General features: G+C 45.7%; 3 protein-coding genes across 8 annotated transcripts in view; 2 read left to right on the top strand and 1 right to left on the bottom strand.

Annotated features, from left to right (window-relative positions):
• Positions 1–662, bottom strand: part of PRR11 (proline rich 11) — a 5,865-nt gene extending 5,203 nt beyond the window's left edge. For 3 of the 5 annotated variants that reach the window (XM_021416150.1, XM_021416153.1, XM_021416151.1), the window contains exon 1: positions 139–662. In XM_021416150.1, coding sequence (XP_021271825.1) covers positions 139–505 — 367 coding nt within the window. In that variant the 5' untranslated portion in view covers positions 506–662. The remainder of the gene's footprint in view (positions 1–138) is intronic. The other 2 variants (XM_021416154.1, XM_021416152.1) reach the window with 2 other exon arrangements.
• Positions 1–7,879, top strand: part of SKA2 (spindle and kinetochore associated complex subunit 2) — an 8,237-nt gene extending 358 nt beyond the window's left edge. The window contains exons 2-7 of the mRNA XM_021415439.1: positions 3,715–3,804; positions 4,546–4,722; positions 4,986–5,072; positions 6,010–6,049; positions 6,451–6,583; positions 7,408–7,879. Coding sequence (XP_021271114.1) covers positions 3,715–3,804; positions 4,546–4,722; positions 4,986–5,072; positions 6,010–6,049; positions 6,451–6,583; positions 7,408–7,534 — 654 coding nt within the window. The 3' untranslated portion in view covers positions 7,535–7,879. The remainder of the gene's footprint in view (positions 1–3,714; positions 3,805–4,545; positions 4,723–4,985; positions 5,073–6,009; positions 6,050–6,450; positions 6,584–7,407) is intronic.
• The window catches only part of TRIM37 (tripartite motif containing 37), a 24,324-nt gene continuing 16,873 nt past the window's right edge, over positions 8,270–15,720 (top strand). The window contains exons 1-8 of one of the 2 annotated variants that reach the window (XM_021416144.1): positions 8,270–8,491; positions 9,139–9,240; positions 9,967–10,007; positions 10,527–10,643; positions 11,312–11,399; positions 12,202–12,324; positions 13,558–13,681; positions 15,037–15,104. In XM_021416144.1, coding sequence (XP_021271819.1) covers positions 8,471–8,491; positions 9,139–9,240; positions 9,967–10,007; positions 10,527–10,643; positions 11,312–11,399; positions 12,202–12,324; positions 13,558–13,681; positions 15,037–15,104 — 684 coding nt within the window. In that variant the 5' untranslated portion in view covers positions 8,270–8,470. The remainder of the gene's footprint in view (positions 8,492–9,138; positions 9,241–9,966; positions 10,008–10,526; positions 10,644–11,311; positions 11,400–12,201; positions 12,325–13,557; positions 13,682–15,036; positions 15,105–15,720) is intronic. The other variant, XM_021416145.1, reaches the window with a different exon arrangement.

Raw genomic sequence — 15,720 nt, 5'->3', positions numbered from 1 at the left:
CGCCGCCGGCTCGGGCGGGTTCGGCCGGGCCGGTCCATTCTGTTCGCCACCCCCAGCCCGGCGAGGGCGGGGCTCCCCGTGCCGCTCCGTTCGCCCCTCATCGCGGCGGCCGGGCCGGGCCGTGCCACTCCCCTCTACCTGAGGGGAGCCGCGCTCCTCGTCGCCGCCGCCCGGTGGAGGCTCCGCGGAGGGGCGGGCAGCAGCGCTCCATGTCCCCGCCGCTCCGCGAGGAGGGGTTGGGGGGGGCCGGGGGGGGGGCGTGGAGCGCGGCGCGCTCGGACGAATCCATTTTCTCTGAGCGGTGGGGGGGGCAGCGCTCACACCTGGGCCGGCGCACGCTCCCCGCGGGGTAGAGGCCCGGACGGCCGCTTCCATCGGCGCCCACAGCCGCGGGGGGAGCGGGGCGGCGGCTTCCCGCCCAGCGCTGAGGCGGCGCCGCGCCCCGGGCTCTCCTGGGCTGTGCTTCCCCCCGGGCCCCGCGTTCTCGGCGCTCGCCCCGCTCCATTGCTCTCAGCCGGCCCCGGCGGCGCGGCGCAGCGCCCTTATGTAACGCTGCCCGTCCTCCCGCAACCCCAACAGCGAAAAGAAAGTTAAAGAGCTAAAGAAACCAATGCTGTGCCCTCACACACCCGCAGGGACTGCGGAACCCTTTATCTGGAGTTCCATGTGGCGCCTTTCTCTTTTCATGTTTTTTTTTTTTTTTTTTTTTTTGCTTCGGTTTCGTGTAGTTTTGTTACATGCATAGTTCTTTTTTTTTTTTCCTTTATCTGAAACCCTCTGGGAATATTTTATGCATGTAAATGCTTAATGAGATCATTTCATTCCTCACACGGGTTAAATGCTCACACTGGAATTGCTCACAAAGCACGGCGCTCCTTTGTATTTTTTCTCTATGTGGAAACTTCCAGGAATTCTTGGAATTCCAAACATTTAAAGTTATTATAAATTATTATAGAAGTATTATAAATTTATGTCATTGTTATAAAATTGTTAGGTACAAAGCAGAAAGGGGCTCTGCATGAATGGGGGAGAAGACATCTCTCAATGCAGAGACAAATGCAGAGAAGCAGCACAGCAGATTCTGCTTGCTGTTCCCCCCCTTTTGGAAGCCTTAGTATTAGTTCCTAATTAAAAAGAAAAGGAAAATGAGTTTAATAGACTCTTAATTCTTATCAGAACACAGTAACATTGCCAAAGAGACACAGAGTGGATGATAGGGGTTTTGAGATTATAGCTGCATCCTTCTTCAGATTATCCGGAGTCATTTGGGGAATCCATTTGGAAATTGACTTCCTATATGTAAACCTCATTCAGAAATGTAAGAGCTCTTTGTCAGTAAGTTAATATATACAATGGCATCCGTGTCTGACGTGTTGCAGCTTGATGGTTCTTGCTTCCCCTTCTGCTTATTGCTTCTTCTCCCAGGCTGCCCGTGAGGTTGGCTCCCTCCACAGAAGTGTGCTGAAATAACACTTCTTATTTCCCCAGAGGTTCTGACACGTGTTTCGTGCAGAGCTTAGCCTCGTGGAACCAGGGGTAAACTAACTGGTAGGAGCTTAAAAAGAACAATGTAAATGGTAATCCCCAGTTAATGGAGACGTGCTCAAAGCACAGTAAGGAGAAGAGCTGAATGAACCACATCTACAATGTGAGATTTATTATACAAGAGACTGTAAAGCTGACTTGCTGGCAGTGCTTTTCGGTATGTACTTCAGCAGTCTGCACTGAAAGAAACTTAAATTTAGTGCACATCCATTCAGTGAAATTAGAAGTGGAGAAATGGGCAGGTGATGTGAGGGCGCTGCACTCAGAGCCATTCAGGTGGGTTCTGCTCACGTGTTTCTAGAAGGCGAGCCTGCCTTTTTCTTTGAGCGGTGTCTGTCCAGCGCCCTTTTTATGTTGTACTACTAGTGATCATACACAAAGCAGTGCAATGTTAAAAGGGCATTGGCCAGCAGTGCTGTCTGCGGTGCTCCCTGCTACAGAGCCACGTCCGTAAGTGAGTGCTGTTGTGTCTGAGACTGGAGGCAATTGGAAAAACAACTCTAGAATGAGGCTGTCAAGAAGCGTTTGGTTTTTGCTCTCGTTATCTCTTAGCTGTTTGCCAAGGAGAAATGTAACTGTCTTCCTGGTCAGCGGAATGACGGTGATTATGAGGAACAATAACGTCTTGAAGTGTGAAAGTTCTTGCATGTCATTGTATTAGGATTTGGTGAATTACCTTACCCAAATGCCCACGACCCACAGCAAGCACCGTCCGGTTCAGCTGACTTTTTTCCAACACGTATTTTGAGTGCATTGACTGCTTGTTGAGAAGTGTCGCTGCTAACGAATGCTCTGACTTTATTGCACTACTGTACTTCACAGCTAGCAGTGCAATAGTATTGTCAAAGCATCCGAAAGCAGAGCGTGCGGCGATGGCGTGCGTGGTGCCTCCGATTCTAACGCTTTCTTCTCAGCCTGTGAGTAAGTTGCACATCTACATCTCAGAAACTCCATTTCCCACATGACCGCCGTGCAGAACTCGTCGTGCAGGTGGGCACAGCCCAGAACCTTACTTTTATCGCACTCTGTTCTGTCATTGTAAAACCCCCCAAAGATGACATTAAAAAAACGAGTGTTTTGTGAACGGAGTAAACTGCCTTTCTTCAAAGCAGAAGTCTTTCAGAGGTTACAGCTGCAGACTGAGCTACTCGTGCTGCCAGCAGGCTGCTTTACAGGCAGCGGGGCTGTCCTCTGCCAGCTTATTTATCCCAGGGAAAGAAACGTGTTGTCATCAGTTGTATTATCTGTTTGTCAGTCTGGTGTGCTGGGGGATAATGGAATGTGTGACAGTCACTATAATAATCTGAGAGAATTAACTCCTAATGTAATTAATAGCAAAGTCTCTGTTGTACTCGACTCCTCCAAATTTTTGTTGTACTTTCTGCTGTGTAAATAACGGAGTATTACAGTTTTGCTAACGGAGTTCTTAATGAATGAAAAGCAAAGCAACTGACCCAGGACAAGCTTTATAAACTGCTGGAAAGTATGTTTGTGTCTAGGGAGAATAAATGGAATATCTCCTGCAATCTGTGAAGATCGGTTTTAAAAAGATGCGTTGTTCTTGTGCCTTGAGATAGCTTCTCCCTGGAGCAGGACTTAACTTTGCCCTGAGAGGTTTGGCACGGGGAGGGCACATGGGGCAGGAAGGGCTGGAACGCTTCCATGCACTTTGGGATGAGCAAGGTGCTGTGGCAAGGTGCAGTGAGCATGGCGGGGTGACTGGGGTTAGATAGAAGTGGTACCACGCAAACCCCTTCGTTCTTATGTGAGAGGAGAACGCTCTTGTCCAGATCTGCATTTGTGCAGCAAATGGGGCTGACTCCTGAGGTGGGTACACGTGTGTAACATCCGCAGTAATTCTGCAAACCCTCCCTGGTGCTTTGCATTGTATCAGCTGGACACTTGTTAGCTCTTTGGTGGCAGGTTTTAACTTAGAAAACTGTGGGACTAGAAGTCTGTATGATTATTTACCACTCCGTATTTTTCAGGCTAGCAGTGTGTCGGTGTAACCAGCAAACCTTAGCTCATGGAGTAGGAGCTGGTGTTTACATCAGCCTTGGCAAGGCAGGCACCTGCCTTCTGCCTTCCTGAAATACAGCACGGGGAATGGTTGGGACTGGTCTTTGGGTTTTGTTTGTAATGCATTGTGGCTAACTCTAACTGTTTCAGTTCCAGAAGGCAGAATCTGATCTGGATTATATTCAACACAGACTGGAGTTTGAAATAATGAAAAGTCTTCCTGATAATCCAGCAGCAGAGGTAGTGTTTTCAAATTAAATGAATAGATTTTATTGCGTTCTACGTGAAGTTGGTAATAGTTATTTTTCTTTAATCTGAAAATACGTGACTTTATCTAGTTGATAACTTTTTATTATTTGTGAGATGTTTATTGCATGTACACCAAGTTAACTGGCATAGTATGAATTCAGTGCAGCAACTAGCAGGAAATGCAAATTTCTGATCCGGTGAAGTTCTCCCATGCTTTATTTCGAGAGGCGAGCAGTGATGTTAGCTCCTCGTGCTCAGGGGAGTTCCCTATTTCAGCCAAAGCGCAGCCTCATGTGAGAGCTGAGAGAAACCTGCTGGTCAGCAATGGCTAAGAACAGGGCTGGGGAGGGATGGGAGAGGGAAGCAACTAATGGCAGCATGTGAAAGGTCTCACAAAAAGCCCTTGTCGCCATGTGTATTGTGATATATAGTTTTGGAAATATAATCCTTTTATTTTGAAATCTCTACCTTCTTCCAAATCAGAAAAGCCATATCACATTCGCCAACACAATAAAGGCCTCCTCCTGTATTTATTATGGAACCAGAGTTGTCCTGGTTTATTAACAGCCTCTACCATTTTTGCCTGTGAAAAACTAAGTATACAGGTGAAAGAGATTCTCAGCTGCACCTTTCATCCTAAAGGGTTGGTCTTAATCCCATGCTTTTAACTCTTATGTGCCCACTTGTTTTCTCTTACTGGACCGTTTAAATGGACCTTTCATTTCTACATAGGAAAACCCAGTTGCTCTCTTAGAAGAACTCTCAGTAGTGAAATCTCGTTACAAAACGTTATGTACGCAGCTGGAAAAAATTTCCTTAGAGCAGAGAGAATCCATGAATGGCATCCGTGCTGCTCTAGAGAACACGATGAAGATCGTTCAGGCACTGCAGCAACGCACTGATCTCCAGGTAGTGTTTTCATTTCAGTAACTTGGGTCTCACTCCTGTCAATGACCGCACATTTGTGTAACCTCTGTGCAGACATGGGTAGTTTAATTGGGAGCGATTACATGTGTAGATGATTAGGAGATAAGACAGTTTGCCAGTAGAAATGTGTATAAGATTGGAGTCAGCCTGATGCATCGCTCAACGGTGAAGCCAGTGGTATTGAGCTTTTGAGTTAAACTTCCACTGTAAGTGGCTAGTATGACAGATGTCTTTTCTTTTTCTAGCGCTTGCCTCTGTCAGAAGAAGAACAGGCTGCAGCACAGCAGTTAAACTGCCAAACTGTTCAAGAAATGGAATCACTTGTCGGAAAGGTAATCAGGCCACAGAGCGCCAGTGCCACAGAAGCTGTTAGTCCTGAGTAGCTCAGCTGAAGTCAGAGGGCTGCTTTTGTTCCTTGATACCTCGAATTGAACTTTGCAGAAACGGGGCTGAAGTTTCTAACAAACTTTTTCACTTTTATTGTTTACTGGTTACACTGATTATTTGTCCCCGTTAAATTGCCTATAGAGGAAAAACTTTTGACAGAAGACTGTTCTCTTTGTTTGCTTGGTTTTTGTTCTGTTTTGTTTTTCATTGGGAAATGTTCTGTTAATACATTATTTAAGAAGACTTTGGATGGCAGCGAAGAACGTAATTGGTTCAAGTCAGTGCAGTTTGGGATACAACTAGCAATAATTTAAGTGTATTTTAACTGTAACGCAGTAGAACACAGATCTAAACTAACACTTGTTTAAAAGTTGGATATTCTCCCAGATCTGTTTATAGCACAACATTTGAATATAATTATCTGCAAAGATTCAGTCTCGGTCTCATAGTAACAGCAAAATAGTAAAGATTTTGGGGGGATTTTTTGGTCAGTGCTGTGTGTCTGGCCGAGGAAAGTTAGATGCAGCTCCCTTAGCTTGTCAGAACTGTCAGCCTCTGAAGGTTGTTTGAGGGTAGGAAAGCCATCGTTTTCCTTCGCTGCACGTGCAATGATTTCTGCAAGATCTGTACTGGAGTGCAAAGGAGAAAGCTGAAGAGCTCTGTCTGATTGTGTACGAGTCTTTCTGTTTCCATTTTAAGCATATTTTATTTGAAACCAGGATTTGTTTAATGCCGAAGATTCTGCTGCTGGCTTCAGCGGCTGCAAGATCCTCGGTTATCCAAATAAGATGTAACTCCTCATACAGAAATGAAGTTGTAAAAAAATCTTAATTTCTGAGCCAAACTCGCAAGAAATCCTGACATTCTCTCGTTTATTTTTAGCCACTTTGTTCAGAATCTGCAGACCCCGACTCAGCTGCAGGTGAGCAGTGGAAGACTCTTCCTGCTGTTTTTTGTGTGTCTGTATTTTGTTGGGTTTTTGTCTTGTGTTTTTGGTCTGGAAGAAGATGGTGTACTATTTTACCATAGAAATAACTATTGTTCAATCCATTTATCCTTTACAGAGAGGAATTTTCCTCGTTGTTTGTTGTTGTTTTTTTCTAACTGGTGTCTGACAGACCAATCCTACTAATCCACACTGGATCTTAAATCCATTATGTTTCACTATGTCTGTAGTAATAACAATAGCCTGGGGGGAGCATCTTCCTCCTCTCCTTCCTCCTTCAAACCCTTTTAGGAGTTTTGTTAAAAAGTAGTGAAAGCACTGTTTTTCTTCGGCCTGTTTTCTGAAGAACCAACTGTCTTCCATGTGCAATTTTTTAGAATCAAAGTTCAAACCGCTGACGGAAGAAATACTTCTGACTGTGCCAAGGAGTATCAGAAGCACTGTTAAATTAGCAGACTTGAACAATTTGTACAGGGATTTATTTAACCACTTTGTTGTAAATAAGAACAGGTAAGACTTAAAGCTACTCATTCATAAGAATTGTATAAGCTGTAAAGAAATTCCGCATTTTCAAATTAAACACGAACAGCTAATTAACCTCTTGCTGCTCTATTACATCTCTGACATTTGATTGTGCTCCTCTGCACCCTTCCTGGGTGGGTGCAGCAGCTGAGGCACAGACTCAGATATGAACGATCCAAATCGTTTGTTACAAGTTCTCACAACACTTCTATACGTTCACAAGTTTCTATTCTTAGCTCTCCCATCCACCTTTACAACTTTCCCACCCACAGTTAGATGTCAACAACGTACTCCATGAACACTTCTTAACTGCGCATACAGGCACTTGTCCAATCAGAGCCATGAGGCATTCCTTTTGTTTTTCTCTTCTTCTGGAGGTGTCCTTGGTTCTCAGCCTTGCTTCCTCATGCCGTTTATCTTGCTCTGCAGCTTCTGCTCTGAATAGTCTTTCTTGGATCCCCACAGCTGGGTGTACACCACACCATATCAGGCCATCAGGCAAAACCCCCTGAGCTCATTTGTGTAAAAATGGCTTTTGTGCTCACTGGCATTGGCCGTGTTCTTCAAAGCGTTGGTAAAAATGGGGAAGTTCAAAACTCAGGAATTGCGTGTCACTGTGAAGCTGTGTTAGGAAGTGACCGTTCTCTGTTGAACGCAGCCTGGTAAAGCTGATGACGATCTGAATAAGTGTGAGAATGCCAGAGCACGTGCAGAAATCGTTCTTTAACCAACGTGTGCTTTTTTTTGCCATTTTCTGACAGACCTGATGCTCCATGCCCTGTTTTGCTGAACAGTTTGTTCTTGCCTTGCAGAGCGGCACTGAGTGTTTCACAGATGAACAAACTGAATATGAAAGCCACTGACTCAAGAATACGAATCTTGAAAGAACTTGCCATTGTGGAGCTTGACAAACAAGGAAACGTTAAATTAGTCGTGTAATGAGAGCCCAGCCCGTCCTCACTGGGCACACAGCGCCGTGGCCATCGCTCCTGAATTACTGACAAGCATTCGTTCGGTGCCGGGGAGTTACAAGAACGCTGTTGGAAAGCTGTTAACATTGCTGTGTGCAAATCCTATTTCTAGTACTTAAAGAAAGTGCAGAATGAAAAGCCATGGAGGCTGGCGTTTGAACTTGGGTATTTGTACGACCGCAGCCCGTGCGGTTTTGGAGCAGTGAACCACGCGACATTTCCACGATTGCTTCCATTCCTGAGCGGGGTTTTTAGACAAATAACCCAAGCCACTTAATTGTATTTACATTCCTGAATAAATGGTGAAAGCTAAGGTGATGTGGGCACAGATTTACTCCCCTGCTGTTTGTCCGGGTGTCGGCCGGGCCCTCCCCGTCCTTTGCTGTGAGCTTGGAGCTCGTTCGTGTGCGCTTCAAACTGAGGCCTCAGAGAAGGGAAGGGTCTGGTCCGGGGCCCCGTGCTCAGAGCTGCGTGTGACCGCTCTCACAGTTGTTCGGTTTATCGATTTCAACCCAATCTGAGAAAGTAAAAGGCCTGAAGTTTGTTAAGCTTCTCCTGGTTTTGCAGCCGCAGGGCGAGATTGGGCTCCGTACACGGATCGCCCTCACACGCGTTCCCGCGCTCCGAACTCCTCCCGGCAACGGACAGCGCAGCGCGCGCCGGGAGCTGAGCCCCGCCCCCCGCCTGCCCGCGCGTGCGCAGTGCGGTGCTCGGGGCGGGATGGCTGAGGGGCGGCCCCGCCCCGCTGCCGCCACTATCGCCGCGGCCGGCCGGGTGCGGGGTGTCGGGGCGCAGCCCGGTCCCGGCGGCTCCTAGCGCTTTCCGCCTTCGCGTTTCGTCCCTCAAGGGGCGCGCGGCCGGGAGAGCCGGCGGGGGGTCCGCTCCCGCCGGGAGAGCCGCGGCCATGGACGAGCAGAGCGTGGAGGTGAGCGGCGGGCGGCGGTTGCGCTCCCTCAGCGCCGCGGGCGGGGCGCGGCCCAGGTGCGCTGTGCGGGGCGGCGCGCGGCTCTCGGGCGTCGCTCGGGTCGGTGAATACGGCGCGGAGCATCGCGGATCCGCTTCTGGAGAGGGCGAAACGCGCGGTGCGGCCCGGATCGGGGCCCGCGGTGACGGAGCCGCGCGGCGGGGGGCGGTCGGAGCCGGGGGGGCCCGGAGAGCGGGCGCGGCCTGGCAGCACCGGGGCGGGAGATGCCCGGAGCCAGCCCGCTGTGCAGAGCCCGCACCGAACGTGCTCTGCATCTCCATTTTTGCACTGGAAACTCTGGTTTTGGATCTGCAGTACGACCCGGTGGCTTCTGGCAACGATACAATGCCGTGTGAGCGCAGGGAGGAGCATCCCTTGTATACAGAACTTGGAAAAATCAAACAAAGGAACGATTCCTTGGAGAAGCGCATCGCAGAATGGGGGTGCGGTGCGGAGCGGAGCCGTGCTGCCCGGCCTCGCCCCGCCGTGCGCTGCCCGTGGCTGCGGGGATGGCCCCGCGTGTGCCGAGCTCGCGTTCTGCCCGCAGCGCCGTTCTCGGATGTTGGAAGCGCGTGGCTTAACAATAGCAGCCATCTGTCCTCTTCCAGAGCATTGCCGAAGTGTTCCGATGTTTTATTTGTATGGAGAAATTGCGTGATGCCCGGCTGTGTCCTCACTGCTCCAAGCTGTGCTGTTTCAGTTGTATTCGGGTGAGTTTGCTTTTTGTCAGAAGCTCTTGCAGATGTATGAGTTTAGAAGCTGCTGACCCGAAGAACGCGCTCTGCTTTCTTTCTTGCCCTTCTTGTGGGGCTCTGAGGGTTCCCTGTCCCTGTGTGGTGCTCTCTGCAGGCCATGCATGGTGTTCAGCAGCCTGAACTGCAGGAGCTGTCTGGAAGAGCTGCTGTTAAGGAACAGGTGTATTATGACCCTGCCTTTAACATTCTTTCTTCAACTACTTGTCCTTGAGTGAAACTTCCTGGAAGAGAAGCGTTCAGAGGGTCCCTGTGGATCTGATCATTGGTCTGCAGGTGTCCAACTTGCATGCCAATAGATCAAGAGGGGGAAATAAGTTACGGCAAGAATTCCTGCTCTTTGAGGTATCTTCTGCCTTCTTTTGTTGAAATACTCTTGTCAGCCTGTAGCTCTGGGAGCCTGCACCGGGCATGTGGCTTCTGCTGGAGCACTGGGTGCTGCAAAATCCCTGTTGTCATTTTAACTGCAGTGGTTTGACCACTGCAGAGCAGCGGCTGTCCTGTTTCTAAGATACAAATAGCTTTTGTAACAAGTGGTTGAATAGTTAGATTTCAAATCTCCTAAAAAAGGGAAAATAGAAGAAGACTAATGAAGAGAATTAACTTGTAAATAACAATAGATTGTTCTTGCTTGCAGTTCTTTTCCTGCTGTTTCATTTAAAAACTTTCTTTTTTCCTTCGTAGCGTTGGCTGACAGAACAGAGAGCTCAGTGCCCTCACTGTAGGTAAGGTATTTTTAATACCAGGAATAAATTATCTGTGTGAATCGAAGGTGGGATGCATTTTCTCCAAAGGAAGGGGAGGTATTCAAGAAAACAGCCAATCATTTTTGCAGAACTTCATATTTGGCTTCTGCAGTATTTAATCTATAGTTCTAAAATGCTTGCAAGGAGGTAGGTATGTCTGTGTTTTACAGTGGTGTTAACTGAAGCACAGCTGTGGGGATGGCTGAGTAATGGGAGGAAGTGAAGTGCTCAGAAATGAAATATTTGCCCAGTGTTATCCAGGAATACGTGAATCTAAAGCTAGTTCTGGTGTCCCTCTGTAGTTGTGGGGTGGTTTGATTTTTTTTTTTTTCTTCCCCCAGTAAGAGCAAATCACCTTAAAACGTTGCACTGCTCTCCTTCTGAAATAACTATTGCCTTCTGCAGTGCTGTAGGCCTGAAGACCTGATCTCGTTTCAGCGTGCTCCTCTAGCTCCTGGAGCACGGTTCTCTCTGTAACTCTGGCAGTGCTTCTTGCAGGGCCCCGCTGCAGCTCCGAGAGCTGGTGAACTGTCGTTGGGCGGAGGAGGTCACGCAGCAGCTTGACACGCTTCAACTGTGCAATCTCACAAAGCATGAAGAAAATGAGAAAGACAAGTAAATAGAGCATTCCTCACATCAAGGGTTTGAGTTTGCTTTATGTGAATGAACTTTTAATTTCATCTTTTTTTTTTTCTTTTTTAAGTCAAGGAACAAACATGGTTTTCTGATTTAGAAGCTGAATTGTGCCATTGCTTAATGGATGTAATCAGTGTTGTCTTTCTCTGACTGGAAGTTGGAGCCAATTTCTGTCATAATAGCACTGGGAAAAGCTCCTAAGCTATGCTGTTTCTCATTTGAGTGAATGTAGTTTAAATGAGGAGAAAAATGTGAGAAGAAGCATTGAAAAATGGACAGGGACCAGTTATGTGTTCTGTACCTTCTCCAAGTTCCTGAAACCTGGTGGAGGGGGAGGGGAGAGGTAAATAGTGGAGCTTTGCCTGCTCTGTGCTGGGCTTGTTCATAGAATTCTGAGCTTGATTCAGTGACAGTAGCCTCTACCTGCTGGGCATAAATCTGATTTTATTAATACACTTTCTCTCTATGAAATACTTCCTGACAATACTATTTATTTTACAAAAGATTTTTGTTGACTGTTCTTGCAAATCTATGCTAATTATTCAGACTATCTTGGTAGCAAAACAAAACATTAAACCGAGTTTACAGAAAATTAAGATGTGTTCTCTGTGGCTGATGTGTTGGTTTTTTTTTTTGTTTCACTCGAGGTGTGAAAATCATCACGAAAAGCTCAGTGTGTTCTGCTGGACCTGTAAGAAGTGCATCTGCCACCAGTGTGCGCTCTGGGGAGGAATGGTGAGAGCAGCCTGCTGTCATGCTGCGGTGGGGGGCTGCCAGCATCGTGTCCAGCTGCAGTCTGAGGAAGTGGCAAAGCCATGAAACTTGATTTAGCTATTGAGTTACCATGCCAGTGCTCTAGCTGTACATGCTTTTAGAACTTAATGTGAATGTGGGTTTTGAAAGGTAATCTTTTCCTAATTAGAGAAGCAAAGTGATTTTTTTGCTGAGAGGAAGTTAAAATTACCTTCCTTGTTACAAGCTTCAGGATGCTGTGGACAAACAGTAGGTGGTGGTGAGGAATTTTATGGGCAAAGGAAGTAGTCTCTCTCAGGGTATTTAGATAATGTTATTGAAGCATTCTGGGTAGTATTCCTGAATATCTGCAAAGGGATATTAGCACTGCAGTTCACCACACTGTATGTTATCCTCTGTTGTAATGCCTTGGAGTATAGGTGGTTGAATGTTGCTTTAGCAGTCTGCTGCTTTTGTTTGGGAAGGGTGTTTTAGTAGTAGTAGTCCTTCTGTCTTTATTTGATTTCTTAGAGCTGCCCAGTGAATAAAGCAGTTTATTTTTGGAGGACTTCAGATAATTCTTGACAGGAAGTTTGGATGTTATGAAAGCCAAATTCATGACTTCTTATGAAGGGGAGCGAAAGACAGACTTCCTACTTGCAATCTGCTTTGGAACCTTTCCAGAACGAGTGATACACTAGCAGGCTTTCTTCCCCTCTCTGTCAGTAATTTAATAGGAGCGGACTGAAGTAAAAATGACATGTTCTGTTCTCCTCCCTTGATTTATTTGTTATTATTTTTACAGCATGGAGGACATACTTTTAAGCCGCTGGCAGAAATATATGAACAACACGTCACCAAAGTAAATGAAGAAGTGGCGAAGCTTAGGAGAAGGCTCATGGAACTGATCAGTTTAGTGCAAGAAGTGGTAAGAAATTGACTCCAAATACCCCCAGGTCTTTGTGCCGTGTGCCATTGTCAGAGGGTAACTGTGAAGTGGGAAATGGAAATAGCATCCAATTTCATATGCTCAGATATTTGTGGTACCTGTGTGCAGTTGATTCTGTGAAGGTAAACAGATTATCCCATAGAGAGAGATGTTCTCTTCTTAGTTACATTTACACATTCTCAATGTTGTTTTTGCGATTGTCAGACAGGAAAGGTGTGAGCTGGCTAGCAGGGAGTTTTTCTTTTGGTGCGTGGTGTGTCAAGCTAGACTCAGGCAGTTCTTTGAAAGGTTATTTTTATAAACACTTAAAACGTGCAGTCTGCTGTGCCAAACCAGCACACAAGTGCTTTGTTCTAGCAGATCTTACTCCCCTTCCTTTGGGAAAGTAAAATACAAGTGTACTTGAGCCTAAGTACAGCCTATTTTTCATCAAGTGTCTATGGTTCTTGGGTGCACTGTAAGTCAGGCAGCTGGTAGCTGCACGCAGTGCTGGCTTAGCTCTGCTTCAGCGCAGATGTGACCACGCTGCGTTGCCCAATGATCCACTTAGGACTATTTGTAAAATGTGGAGAGATTCATTGCAGGAAGAAGGGCACAATTTCCATCCAGTTGTTCCTGTTTCCAACAAAGTAACTCTTTTTTTTTTTTTTCCTATGCCACTCAAGTTACTGAAGAAGAACTGGTAGTTGTATTTACTGAACTTGATACTGAAAAATCCCGATATGACAAAATTGTACTGAGAAAATGTTGCTCAAGTTTGCTGTTAACCGTTGGTCACCCACCAGAGGGCACACTTATGTATTCAATAAAAGTGGAAGGATCTTTACAACATCATAATGAAGTGCTCAGTTTGGCAACAGGAATAACCTGTAATGTAACTCATCTAAAAACACATTCTTATTTTCTTATTCTAAACATGCAAGCTTGAGTTCATTAAGACCAGGATTTTTATTTTTTTCTCGCAGAGAAGGAGGGGGCTTGTTGGATTTCTAATGGGTGGCAGCCCTGCCCCATGGCAGGAGGGTTGGAACCAGGTGATCTTTAAGGCCGCTTCCAACCCAACCCATTCTATGGTTTCATGATCCCTCGGGTCTGGAAGATCATTCTGTAATCTCTGGGGCCATGTAAATGAGTAAAATGTGCAAGAGTGTGAATAATCCCTCTTTGTGCATGTTGTATTTTTTTTTTTCTTTTTTCCTGACCCCCTTTTAGGAGAGGAACGTGGAGGCAGTGCGTAGTGCGAAGGATGAACGAGTGCGGGAGATCAGAAACGCGGTGGAGATGATGATCGCCCGGTTAGACACCCAGCTGAAGAATAAGCTCATAACACTGATGGGTGAGTATTTGCCTGATCTGTTACGAATGGGAGCAATGTATTCCTAATGTGTAAATCTACTGGGAAGCTTTCTTAGCCTGGGATGATGCCTACTTGTGCTGTTTAATGGTGTTAAGCAGGGAAATGGACAGAAAACTGCCTACAGTAGAGGTTGTATTTAATACTGTAGTACTGTAGTGTGTTGTGGCCCTGAGTTGTGGGAGGTAACTTGTTCTGTTTGTTATAAACTCCTCTCTAATAAATAGCTCGGTGAACACTTAAACTTTATTGGAAGACATTTAGTGCTTTTTCTCATCATGGCAGCGTGTTTCCATCATCACTGGTGCTAGCCAAGAGAGACATCTTTGTCATGTTGCCTCCTCTTAATGTCATTGAAAGAACTTGAAGTCTGTCTTGTTGCCTGGTAAGCAACTGTTCAGCTGTGTGTATGGGCAGTCTGCAAGTGAAGAGTATGGCATCTGCAGTCAGAGCTGCTAGTTTGGTTCCTAACGCTTTTGTTAACTGAAGGCTGGTCACATGAATTCCCCTTTATCTCAGGAGAGGTGAGAAGATGGATGATACAGTTACTGAAGCCTACAGGAGCAGCTCTTCTAGAAAGTATTTTCAGTGTAACTTGCAGTATTCCTCAGTGGGCAGTAGCTCCCTGCATGCTTTACTCACTCAGGTTTTCATCTGTGCTTTGTTTTTTCCATGTGTGCTTTCATTTCAGTAAGTACACAGCAGTGCGTGCTGAAGATGCCAGCTCCGTGAGATACCAGTCTCTTTAGACAGTGAGATCAGTCTTCAAGTTGTGGCAGAATGCCTCAGTTATTTGCATGCACAGGTTGACATTTGGTCTGTGTAACACTTTTTTTCTTCCGAAGGATTACCACGTGCTCTTCAGGCACTTCATGTGTGATGGTGACAAAGTAAATCCCCATGAGAGAAAAACAGACAAATGGGACGTAGGTTTTTTGTCCTTCCTTGTCTCAGACTTCATGCTAATTGAAGTTCACAAACGCATTTAAACTTTTTTTTGTTAGTTGGCTGTTTTGTTGTTGCTGTTTTTAATGAAGAAAACAGTCATCAAAGTCTAGAGAAATAGTGGACTTGCAAGGAGTGTCTGCTAATATAAAAGAGATTTCTGGAGGAAAGCAAATGCAGTGAAGTCAGTTCTGCTTTTTTGTTCAAAAAAGTGCCCTGAAACAACAAACCTGCCATTTTTGGGACACAATGTTTCAATATTGTCTTAACCTCAAGTGAGTTCATTGCTACAGCTCTAATTAAAAACGTAGGCTTGCTTCTAAAATGCTTTCTCAATCAACCTTGGAAGTGTGTCATCTTGTTTTTAAACAGGTCTTCCTTTCTTTAAACAGGTCAAAAGACATCTCTTACCCAAGAAACTGAACTTCTGGAATCCCTGCTTCAAGAAGTGGAACATCAGGTGATTACGAAAACAGATGAAATGTAACATTTGTATATATAACCACACAGATAATTCTTCAGTTGACCTTCTTTCTTTTTAAATTATTTTTCAATTATTAATTGATTAGAGCTATTTCTTGAGGGTATCTTTTCATTTGAATGGCCATAGGTTGTATGAAGAACTTGTTAAAAGCAAGAATGTCTTCCAGGAGGAATGAAAGGTGTTCTCTTGTGTTGCTTGAAAAGCTGCTACAGGGGTTACTAGCAAGAACATACAGAAATACTCAGTTGTGCATTTATTGAAGTTAACTTAGCATTTAAGCCGTGTGGGTAGATGCTGCTGGTTTTGTTGCTGCCAACAGCATCTGAATTGTGGTGGCTGTAAATAGAAAATAAATCTACTGTTTCTCTCTCCAAAAAGATGGCATCATTTCACTTTTTTTCATCTTGCTTCTAACCATACAAGTTCGGCTTATGTAAATGGAATATTCAAGTTCTGCAGAGCCTGACTGTACTTGCCCTGAACGATTTCTGCTTGCTATGACGAAGGAGAAGGGCTTGCTTTTTCTCCTCACCTGTCAGGATGACTGGAGGGGGGGAAAAAAAAAGCAACTGAAAGTACAGTGCTTGGTAAT

This window comes from Numida meleagris, chromosome 18 (assembly GCF_002078875.1).
Source record: "Numida meleagris isolate 19003 breed g44 Domestic line chromosome 18, NumMel1.0, whole genome shotgun sequence".
Taxonomy (NCBI): Eukaryota; Metazoa; Chordata; class Aves; order Galliformes; family Numididae; genus Numida; species Numida meleagris.
This window is presented reverse-complemented; position numbering and strand designations above follow the sequence as displayed.